This window comes from Pantherophis guttatus, chromosome 1 (assembly GCF_059756535.1).
Source record: "Pantherophis guttatus breed Tessera chromosome 1, ASM5975653v1, whole genome shotgun sequence".
Classification (NCBI taxonomy): Eukaryota; Metazoa; Chordata; class Lepidosauria; order Squamata; family Colubridae; genus Pantherophis; species Pantherophis guttatus.
The window spans coordinates 120,044,115-120,055,598 of NC_142063.1; the positions used below are offsets into that span (position 1 = coordinate 120,044,115).

Consider the following 11,484-nt stretch of genomic DNA (forward strand, 5'->3'; position numbering starts at 1 on the left):
GTGAGTTCATTCCCTTTGTACAGAGCGTGACTAAAGTGGTACATCCAACTGCCAAGGCTCTTGGTAGATATGAATGGATGTGTTCTACCATGTACACCTCATGGGAAGCTGGTTACCTCATGCTGGAAATCTTTGCCATACTCTATAATTTTCTTGTTATACTTTTAAGGCAATCTTAACTCCTGGTGACTACCTGAACAAGTCCATGAAATTGCCTTGGAAACATTTTTGGGTGTTTTAAATTTTTGGGTTTTAATTTGGGCCGAAATTATTTAATAATTTTAATTATTTTTTAATTGATGTCTGTATATTTTTGTGTTTTTAATAGGCTGTACACTGCCCTGAGTCCTTCGGGAGAAGGGCGGTATAGAAATAAAATTGTTGTTGTTGTTGTTGTTGTTGTTGTTGTTGTTGTTGTTGTTGTTGTTGTTATTATTATTATTATTATTATTATTATTATTATTATTATTATTATTATTGCATTCTTCCCCTGGCTGAGAGTGATGGCCCAAAGTCACCCCACTGGCTTTTTCCTAAAACAGGACTAGTAGAACTGGCAGCGTCCCAGCTTCTAGCCCAGTGTCTTTAACCACTAGTCTCAGGCACTGAGATTTGGTTGAATAAAGTTAACACTGAATTTATCCTATGAAAAGGACATTATGTTAGAGATTATTTTTTATGCAGATGTGTAAGACTTTTTCTATCAAAGACAAATGCGTCGCACGCAAAAAAAGGGTTTCAGGAGCTTTATATAATCATAAACCATGTTGCAAATTTTTAATTGTATTTTACATAAGATAAAAAATTAAATTTGTGCTATTAGTATTATTATCTTCTGAAGCTTTGGTTGTTTAGGTTAACTGATAGCAGTAGCTGCTTTGACCTTAGAGGCAAAGAAGAATTTATCCTGCTTCTTCTATCAATTGATGTGGCTGAAAGATTTTCTTGAGTTTTTCACAGTAATTGTAAAGGCACTTTTTCCCCTTAAAAACCCTTCTTGATATCTGGGAAGAGCTGGTGAAAATTGGATGAACCCAGTGGTGAAATGTAAAATTTGTTACTACCGGTTCGGTGGGCGTGGCTTGGTGGTGGTGGGTAATGTGACTGGGTGGGCGTGGCCAACTTTTTTTAAAAAACTTTTTAAATCATTTTTCTACAACCTTTTCAGCCGAAGAGGTTGTAAAAAAATGCTTATAAAAGGCTCTGACGATCCCAGCTGAGTTGCCTGATCGTCAGAGGCTTTCTTTTCTTTTAAAACTTGGAAGTCTTCTTGTCCCAACACCTTCCCATGCAGGAGACCCTGACAAATGAATCTCTTCTTAAAAATCTCCAACCCACAACTTTTGGAGGCAAGCCCTTCCACTGGTTGTTCTTGTTGTCAAATTTCTCCTTAGTTCAAGGTTGGATCTTTCTTTGATAAGTTTCCATCCATGATGGAATTACTTTTTTTTAATTATTATTTATTTATTTATTAAATTTATATACCGCCCTACTCCCGAAGGACTCAGGGCGGTGAACAGCCAGAAAATAAAATACATATAATACAAACGTTAAAAACCATTTAAAATATATTAAATCCTTTGGCCCAGAAAACAAATTTAAAACACCCCAATTTATAAGACAAATTTAAAATTTAAAAAAGCAATTTAAAAGAGAGGTTAGGCCAGGCCTGCCTGCTGGAATAGGAATGTTTTGAGGGCACGGCGGAAAGTGTGCAGATCCGGAATCCTCCGTATCTCCGGGGGGAGCTCGTTCCAGATGGCAGGTGCCCCCACAGAGAAGGCTCTTCCCCTGGGGGCCGCCAGTCGACACTGTTTGGCTGACGGCACCCTGAGAAGCCCCTCTCTATGGGAGCATACTGGTCGGTGAGAGGCTACTGATGGCAGAAGGCGGTCTCGTAGATACCCCGGTCCTAAGCCATGGAGCGCTCTAAAGGTGGTAACTAAGACCTTGAAGCGCACCCGGAAGACCACAGGGAGCCAGTGCAGCTCATGCAGGAGGGGAGTCACATGGGAGCGCCACGTCGCTCCCATTGTCCTGCCATCAGGTGCTTTGGAGAATAGGTAGTCCTCTTCTTTATGACAGCCTCTTAAATATTGAAAGACTGTTATCATGTCACCCCTAGTCCTTCTCTTCGGCAGACTAGACATACCCAGTTCCTGCAGCCGTTCACTTGACTCTGTGCTGTAGCCAGTCACCCACAAGTGATGGGATAAAGCTAACATAAAAAAAATATTTCCAGTGAGTCCTAACTCTGCTGAGACATGCAGGATGCAAAGAAAAGCACAGAGCACTTCTTGATGATGAAGATGCAAGGCAAAGTGCTCTCAAGTCCCCTGATAATACCACGATATAGAAGACTTGCAGAATGATTATACCTGGGCTGGGCTTTTTCGTATTATAGTCTTTGTGTTTTTGCAATAGAGTGTCAAGCTCTTACCAAGGATGTATTGAAAATAATATAATGCTTGTTTCATTTTCCCAGTGCTGTATTCCTGGTCACTTACCTGGTGCTGGTGTGTTGTGAGGGACCACGGTGAGTTAATGTTAGATATATTGGCATTTTGATTTGAGTGGGAATCAATTAACTTCACTTGATTTATGTTCATTGATCAATACTTTTTGATATAGATTGACATATAACAGCAAAAATTGTAACATGTGTCTTGTGTCCCCTTGAAATAATCCTATTGCTGAACTGATTTCATTTTGTTGACTTCTTGCAGGAGACGTTTTCCATGGAATCTCATCCTTCTGTCTATCTTTGTAAGTGAATGCTTTTGTTGTGAATTTTGGCTGAAATTACATGAATTTCTCTTTGGTAGGATGGTTGGGTTTTAAAAGTGTTTCATTATTAAGTCATTGTTTTGTCCTCTTTTTGAACTATTGCATTGTGCTTTTTTGTTTCCCATGTATCTTTTCAAAAGTGCAAATAAGGTCAAATTGAGAGGTTCAAAGTTGAAATCAAAGACTATAGTGTTAGGGCACAGAGCCAGTCTTGGCTTGAAAGTAGGATGAGATGGATAATGTAGGGTGATGAGTTTTTGGCATTGAAATGGGCAGCAGTAAAAGTAAGTACTATGGAATAAAAAGGTCATAGAAATGTTGGTTTGGGGCAAAAAAGAATCAGAGGTTACTAATGGTAATAAAATTCAAGGATAACACAAAGTTACCATAAAAACAAACAAAAATCCATAATTTGAAATACACACTGAAAAATAGTAGCCATCAGTCAAGAGTTGCTTCAGGATAGTAGTCAGCATAGACATCCAGTGTCATCTTGGATAAAGAGATATTTTCCTGCACATACAGACAAAGGGAAACATTTAGCCTGCCATTTAAAATCTGATGTTAATAAATCAAACAGACTAGATAGTGGAAGCCAAGATTACTGGTGTATATGTGTGCATATGTGCATGGGGACCAGCTGGTCATCTTCTTTTTCTTCTTCTCCGTTAGACACTAGCGATGGGATTCATGACAGGCACCATTGCTAGGTAAAGTACAACAGTAGTCTATATTTATTCTGCTTCTGTCTGCTCAATTAAGCTTGGTTTCTGTCTAAATATTTTGAACGTGTACTTTGTGGAAGGCTATCCAATACTTCGGTGAAGAAAACAAACCTCAGTTTTGGGTCCCTATTTATTTTATTTATTTTATTTTATTAAATTTATTTAACCAACATCTTTGTTATAATTGTATTCAACACTTCCCTAGCAATTCAGTTTTTAGAAAATAACTTTATTAAACAGATGCTTAAGGGAGAATTGTAGATAAAATGATGCCCCCTTTTGATATATAGGGAAGTCCCATTTCCACAACAGCTCTTCCCTCATTTGTATCTCTTGGTTGACTGGGAGATGATACACACACTGTTACTAGTGTGTTCACTTCCATTTTATCCAAAACATTTGAAGACCATATGGGTCTGTCTTCAGATCTGCCAGCCTTGAAAACAAGTGGAGAAAAATCACTTTCCTGATCTGAGATGTTTCAAAGGGAGCTTCTTTCTTCTCTTTAGAGAATAAGCAGGCAATCAGCCCGGTGTTTGCAGGTTCAAGGCTTCCATTGAAATTGACTAAATCTTGTTGATGCCACCTTGTTCCCTTTCCTGGGAGTGCTGAGAGGAGATGCCCCGTCATCTTTAAAGGGTTAATGAGGATGGCTGAAGCAGGAGAGCCTGGGATGAAGGGAGTGAAGCAAGAGTTCCCTCCATCCCAGACAGCTGTAGCATTTTCAAATGCTGAAAACTGGCTGCAGAGCTGTTCTGCTTGCATAGCAGCTACAGAGAAGATTCTGTGTAGATTGTGCTAGGCTGCTGAAGAGGTAATGTGTAAGATCACAGAAGTGTGGAGTTGATCCAGGAGTGAGGGAAGCACTTCATGGAGAAGTGCCTTGATCATTGTTGAAGCTCAGGGTATCATTCTGAAGTCATCTTCAGAGAAACAGTTACCTACAGGTTCTATGGCACAAAAATAGGGATGTGTTTATATATTAAGCCATCCACTCACTGATGACTCAAGCTGGCTACTAATGTTAAAAGCAACAAAGAACCAAATAATCACAATCCAGGGAAGAAAAAGAAAACAGAAAAAAAGAACATGTGTACATCTGTAGTATTGAAGTCAAAATTCATTTCATAATTCATTATAACATTCTGGGCCAATCGGTGGAGGAAGAGCCAAGCCTTAGGGGGCTTTCTAATCACCAGCAGGGTTGGACCATTCAGATCTCAGAAATACTGTTCGGCAGGACAGAGACGGCATATTTTCTAGGTCCTGTCAGATGGTACTGTTTAACAAATAGGACCTAGAGCTATAATGGTGAACCTATGGCACGTGTGCCCGAAGTGGCCCGCAGAGCCATGTCGCCTGGCACGCGCAGTGTCACCCGTTCCTCTTCCAGGTTTCTGGAGCGCATGTGCGCGCGATGACCAGCTGGCCTTCGTGCGTGCGGCAACGCTGGAAACTGAGCGTGAGCATGTGCGCTGGCCAGCTGATCATCGTGTGCACATGTGTGCCAGTATCTGGAAGACTAGCTGGTTGGCGCACATGTGTGCACCGCAAACTGGAAGTTCATTTTCCGGCGCACACATGCCCCCTTCGAAGCTCCTGTTCTGGGTTGCGGGCCAGACGAGTGCGCACATGCGCGCGCTCCCCTTTCGGCACTTGGTGCCGAAAAGGTTCACCATCACTGACCTAGAGCATGCCAATCCCGTCTAATATTGTTAGGCGGAGACAATCTGCAATAGAGCCATATTCTTAAATTCTGGTTCTGTGTGAGATTTTGTAGATAACAATCAGCACTTTGATTTTCAACTTAAATTCTAACAGTAATCATTGCAGTTCACAGAGAATTGGTATTTTGGGAGCTTACCTTACTGCTGCATTCTGGATTTGTGTAGCTTTCAAGTGGTCTTCAAGGGCAGCCCCACATAGTGTATTGCAGTAATCCAAGCAAGAGGGTACTAAGGAATTCTACAAAGAAGCTCTATTCACAAATTGAATTGCATATTTCATATTCCACCATGCATATTTAATCAGAATCAGGATGTAGGTGAAAGAATTTCAGGTACCCCAAACTGAACAAACCACTTTGGCTAAAGTGCCGTTTTATTACTATACAGTTCCTTCGATAACTAACTAATTAAGAAAACAGAACCCCTGAAATTATCATGTGATGAGATTATTCTATTTAACTTTTTCTTTGCAGCATGTACTCTACCAAGGCTGTTCTAATTGCTATGATCATTACAGCGATTGTGGCCATAATTGTTACCATCTTCTGTTTCCAGACAAAGGTGAGCAAGTGTCTTTCTCTGAGGCAATGTCAGCATGGTTTGATGATACGTAGATTGGATTCTTCCACTGTGACACCAAAAGTTTCTTGCCTCTTTTTGACAAGTGAAGGTTGAAAATCTATGCTTTGGATGGGCTGTTTTGTTTCAGGCTCCAAAATGGTCATTTGGATCTTAAAATTTGGCTGATTCAAAGTCGGAACCTTTGTGCCGGAGGTGAAAGCTCAAAATGGCTCAGATTCAAGGATTTCTTACACTTTTATAAAACGACTATGCAAAAAAGGCAGCCGTCTTGTATTTCACAATATACATTAAATATAACTATCAATGAATATAATCCTGGGCATATGTTTAGTCACAGTAATATAGAAATAATGAGAATACTTTCCAATAGATTTTCTCAATGTTCATCACGTTCATAATCTTCTCAATTTGAAAGGCATAGTAAAATGTGTATGAAATATTTATTGTATTATGTATTTTTTTAAAAAAAAATTCCCATTCCTTCCAAGGTTCTTACATAGTTTCAGTGTTTCTTTGAAAATTATTGGTTGCATAATACATACGAGAACAAAAGCGTACAATTCTTCTTCCTGAACACTTTGCATTTTGTATACCATTTCAGTATGGTGTTAATGTGTCTATGCATATGCTTGGGCATATTTTACATAATGGGGGTGGTGAAGCTAAGGAGTTTCCTACAAGGGGCACTAATACTCTGTGCACAAAGGGTGACCTGCTATGTGCCGAACTTCTCCCAAACCATGTCTTGTTTTCATTGGCAGGTGGATTTCACATCCTGCACTGGTTTGTTCTGTGTGCTGGGCATTGTTGTCATGGTGACTGGAATTATCACAGCCATAGTCCTGTCCTTCAAATACGTAAGAAATTATTGATAGAAATTTAGTGGGTTTGGGGTCAATGGTCCTTTTAGATCAAGGGTCTAAATTTCATTGAGGGCTACATCAGGGTTGTGTTTGATCTTGGGAAGATGGGTGGGCGTGGCCAGTTCAATGTCACTCGTGTCGGGGGCACCTATGATGGCCCGAGCACTCTGCCAGCAAAAACGGAGCTTGGGACGAGCTCCATTTTTGCTGACAGAAGGCTACAGGACGTTGTTGCAGCCGAAAATGAAGCTTGGGAGGGCTGCACGGGCCAGTCCTTTGCTGTTTCCAGGGCAGCCCCGGGATACAGTTCTAAGCACCCTGTGGGCCAGATCCGGCCTCTTGCTTCTGAACTGGGATTTAGTTTCCAAGTTCATCTTCTCCTGTTTTCAACAGCTCAGTCTAACCACTATGATCCCCCACAGTATGGAGATCAAAACAACACAGATTAATAATAAATAAAGATTATGATTAATAAGTAAATAAAGATTAATGAGTAAACAGAAGCATGTACTATTCCCCACAGTAAGGAGAAGCAAGAGATGGTTAAATCGACTCTTTTATCCAAAGCAGAGAATATATTTAATTTTGTTTCTATTTGGAAATCGTTTCCGGATTTTATGCTTGCACTGACAAAAAAGAAAAACTTTTATTTTGTTTTTGCTGATTAGATAGGTTTGTTGCTATAGAAATAGCTAATATATATTGTTGTGTGAAAACCTAAACCTCAACCTAAAAAGTTGAGGTTGTAATGTTATCTTCTACTACACTAAAGAGAGTTGGAAGTCGGTGCCTTTTTCTTACCTTTTTCTTCTTTACACCATATTTTCTCTTTTTTTCTTTTTCTCTCCCCCTCAGTTTTCTATTACTTTTTAAAATTTGGTAAACTAATAAAAATGTATTATTAAAAAAACAGCAATCTCTGTATCTATTGCTCTGAGAGAGCAGTCTTAAGAGAGGACACAGAGACAGGATCTATTGTTGAGTAATTAATAGCCCTAAACTTTTGTCTCTTAAAATGAATGATGAGTTGATAATGGTTTCCTTCTTCTATTATTTGTGCTGTAGTTTGGAAAAATCTGTTGTTAGAGTTAATTAAACCCAAACCATTAAATACATGTAGATCACATTCATTTTCTTTTTCTTCTTGCAGGTTCCTTGGCTCCATATGCTCTATGCATCTATTGGTGCAATTGCCTTCACCCTGGTTAGTAGGAAGTTGCCTTCTGTAGACTTAGTTACCCATCCTCTGTCACACAAGTCTAAAATTAAGCAAAATATGTGCAAAACTAGAATTATAATTAAAATCATAATGCTGTTCTCTCTTGAAGGTATATTTTTACTTGGGTCCATGGATGCCAAGTAAATCCAGTAGAGAAACTAGATTGTTTTTATAAAGTTTATAGATGATCTCTGTGAAGACTGTGTGCTTACCTTTATTTAGAGAGGTGCTAAATAATATCTAGAAATGGAAACAGGGATTTGGAACTATGGAATGAATCAATATGTTGAGATTACAAATAGACCTGGAATAATTTTCTTTTATTACTCTTTGCTGCATCTACTCTTTGCTGTGTAAATTAAATCCAAGTGCCGGAATAGTTAATTCTTGATTTATTTTTACAAGACTCTATTTTTGGCTTCAGAATTATACTATTCCCAAGTGTCTTTTGAAAATATTTTTTATCCAGTTGTAATTTTCCTGTTGTCTTTAAAGGGATTCATACTTGTTCTCTTCCAATTATTATATTTTTGCTTGTTTGTTTGTTTTTGAGCATTTTGTAAAAACTTGCATTTGAAATTTGGAGGAATGGGGAGGGCAGAAGGGAAATGGCTCTTCTTTAAAATCGAATGGAAGTAAATATGGAGAGAGAGAATAATTTTTGAAAACTCTTGGGTAGATTTAGGCATCTGCTCATGCCATTGTGCATCCTTTCTGTTTGTGAACTACAGATATTGGGATGCGTTTCCTTCTTTCGGGATGCAGCTCTTGGGAAGGAAAATGTTTTTTATTGTTGAATAATTTCTTGCTCCTTGTTATTAACTGCTACCTTGTGGCTTTTTACAGTTTCTTGCCTATGATACCCAACTGGTCTTGGGCAACAGGAAGCACACTATCAGCCCTGAGGAGTACGTCTATGGAGCCCTCAAGATCTACACAGACATTGTTTATATCTTTACCTTCCTCTTGCAGATTGTGGGCAGCAGAGATTAGATGGATGAAAATATTTAAGACTTTGACAATCTTCCCCAGAGATCAGGAAGTGATACCTTTCTGGCTCTAATGTACTGTTATGTGCTTGCCTCCAGTCCATATATAAATGCCAAGAAAGGATTCACAGAGTGGACCCAGAAACATAATAAGGAACCATATATTGTATTCAGTGAGATATGGATCTTAATCTTTTTGTTTGCTTCTGTATTTCCACACATGGCACATCATTCTTTATTTGTGCCCGGGAATAATGAATGTAGTATGTATTACCACTCTGATATGATGTATTGCAGTCTTTCAACTTACCCATTTATTTGTATTTTTGTCAGCCTTTAAGGTGCAGACGATTCTTCTAATTAAAAAAATCTATTGTTACAAGGCTCTTATTACATAAGTGCAAATAAATATATATATATTTTTGAATTAAACTTTCATGTATTTATGTAAGGAAGAGGTTATGTTGCTTACCTGCTCAACCAGGAATGTGGTCCTCTAGCAATCATCTGAATTATCTGAAGGAGAGGTTTATTTACCTTGCCTTGAAGGAAGAATTTACTGTATGATTGGAAACCAGAGCTTATTGAAGTCCTTATTCACAGTTTAATTTGCATTCAAGACAAAATGAGTATAGCCACTCCTTTGTCAGCTTATATGCAGGGGTGGGTTCTACCTACCTTTACTACCGGTTTGCTTGTTTCGCAAATCCGTAGCACTGCGTAATGGAGTGAGCTCCCGTTACTTGCCCCAGCTTCTGCCAACCTACCAGTTCGAAACCATGTAAAAATGCAAGTAGAAAAATAGGGACCACCTTGGGAAGGTAACAGCATTCCGTGCGCCTTCGGCATTTAGTCATGCCGGCCACATGACCACGGAATCGTCATCAGACAGCGCTGGTTCTTCAGCTTAGAAACGGAGATGAGCACTGCTCCCTAGAGTCGGGAACTATTAGCACGTATGTGTGAAGGGAACCTTTACCTTTACCTTTACTTATCAACTTCCAGAGTCATCTGGCAGGGTTCTCAGTCTACTTGTCTCACCTTGATTAGCAAAATGGATTGTAACCAAAAGAAATCAGGAAGTGAGCAAACAGTATCGTCATGGCAAAGAAGTGGGATTCAGGGGATGGTTTCAACATTCCTCCAAAACCTGGAACTAACATTAGTAACTGGATTTTAAGAGATGCATGTGAAATGATTCTCACTGGGATGCATGTCATAATCATAAATGTGTGGTGTGTCATTTTCTCAAACTATAGGACAACTTGCAAGTTTCCATTAAATGCTAAATGGCTACATCAACGGGTTTTCTGACCAGCAAATTACTGCATCAAGTTTTGACTTTTTGCCTTTAAATAAATCTTTGAAACCGTAGAGGGATAAATGTGGAATAAAAAGCAAGGGCAGTGGAGAACAAAAACCAAAGTCTTTAATTTCATAATTGTTTCAGTTTGTACACTGATTAGAGGCTTTAAACACATGCAATCGAATTCTTTTAACTTGACAATTTACCATCAGGTATATTCCATTTATATTAAACCCATTTTGCTAAGCAACACATTTACTTTTTTATCCTTTCCACTTCATCCCTCCCTAACTTGGCTTTTAAGATGTTTAAAAAAAAAACTGGAAGATTGAGATTTGGACAACTTCATAACCATGAGCTCACTGAGGGGCCCAATCATTCTGCCTTGACCAAAAAGCTTCAGATCTGAAGAAAACCCTACCAATACAATACGAAGAAGCTGGGGCCTAGCTAACTCCTTCCTATACAGTATAGATGTAGCAATGTGTTTAATCAAACTTTTATCACAAAATAATTGTTTCTGGGGACAGACTAACAGGCAACCCCATGTATACTTGTGGTAAATTATAAATAGTAAGAAATTAGGGATATGTGATGATAGAGAATATGAATGAAGGGTCTTCAGAAAGTACAAAATTGCCAGAGGAAATAGCCAGCTTAACCACAGACGTAAATAATTAGCATAACAGGAAAGTAACTAAAACTCCCAAGAACACATAGCATAACTACCAGAAGGGGCTTCAGAGTGAGGAATAGAAACATTTGAACTGCAAAATAGCTGCCACAGGAAATCGCTAGTTTAGGCACAGCATGTAAATTGTGGCAAACACCTGCTATTCTGAAAAATAGGTGGTTATTCTAAGAAGTAAGTTACAGTAGTAAGCAAAGTGACATGCCTTGCATATATAATCTGCTAATTATAATGCAAATGTGATGTAGCAGGTTTAGGTAGGGTCTCAGGAAACATGTAGGAGGCGGTTGGAAAAGAGTATTACCTCACAGTACCTCAGCCCATGGGCAATGAGGGTGGGATGGGCAGCCAGAGTAGGGAATGTATAAAGATGTTGATTTGAGATTATGAATTTTGGAGAGAACAAAGCTATGACAGCTTCTTCTCCCTTATTGCAATAAATGAAACAAACGGTTTTCACTGTGTCTTGGCTGGTTATTGGCCTGGCAAATTTGTCATTGGTTGTAAAGGAAAGTAGCTAAGAACACATAACATCAGAATACTCCATCATTTAGGCTTAAGACATCAAACGGCTGTAATCAAAAGACGATGTAAT

The 11,484-nt window shown here is 38.9% G+C and overlaps 1 protein-coding gene across 2 annotated transcripts in view; it reads left to right on the plus strand.

The window, feature by feature from the left end:
* The window catches only part of LOC117667983 (protein lifeguard 3-like), a 56,132-nt gene extending 46,808 nt beyond the window's left edge, over nucleotides 1-9,324 (plus strand). For both annotated transcript variants that reach the window (XM_034421637.3, XM_034421647.3), the window contains exons 6-12: nucleotides 2,486-2,536; nucleotides 2,727-2,766; nucleotides 3,460-3,497; nucleotides 5,713-5,800; nucleotides 6,583-6,678; nucleotides 7,835-7,888; nucleotides 8,750-9,324. In XM_034421637.3, the coding sequence (XP_034277528.1) occupies nucleotides 2,486-2,536; nucleotides 2,727-2,766; nucleotides 3,460-3,497; nucleotides 5,713-5,800; nucleotides 6,583-6,678; nucleotides 7,835-7,888; nucleotides 8,750-8,896 (514 nt within the window). In that variant the 3' untranslated portion in view covers nucleotides 8,897-9,324. The remainder of the gene's footprint in view (nucleotides 1-2,485; nucleotides 2,537-2,726; nucleotides 2,767-3,459; nucleotides 3,498-5,712; nucleotides 5,801-6,582; nucleotides 6,679-7,834; nucleotides 7,889-8,749) is intronic.
* The last annotated feature ends 2,160 nt before the right edge of the window (nucleotides 9,325-11,484 follow it).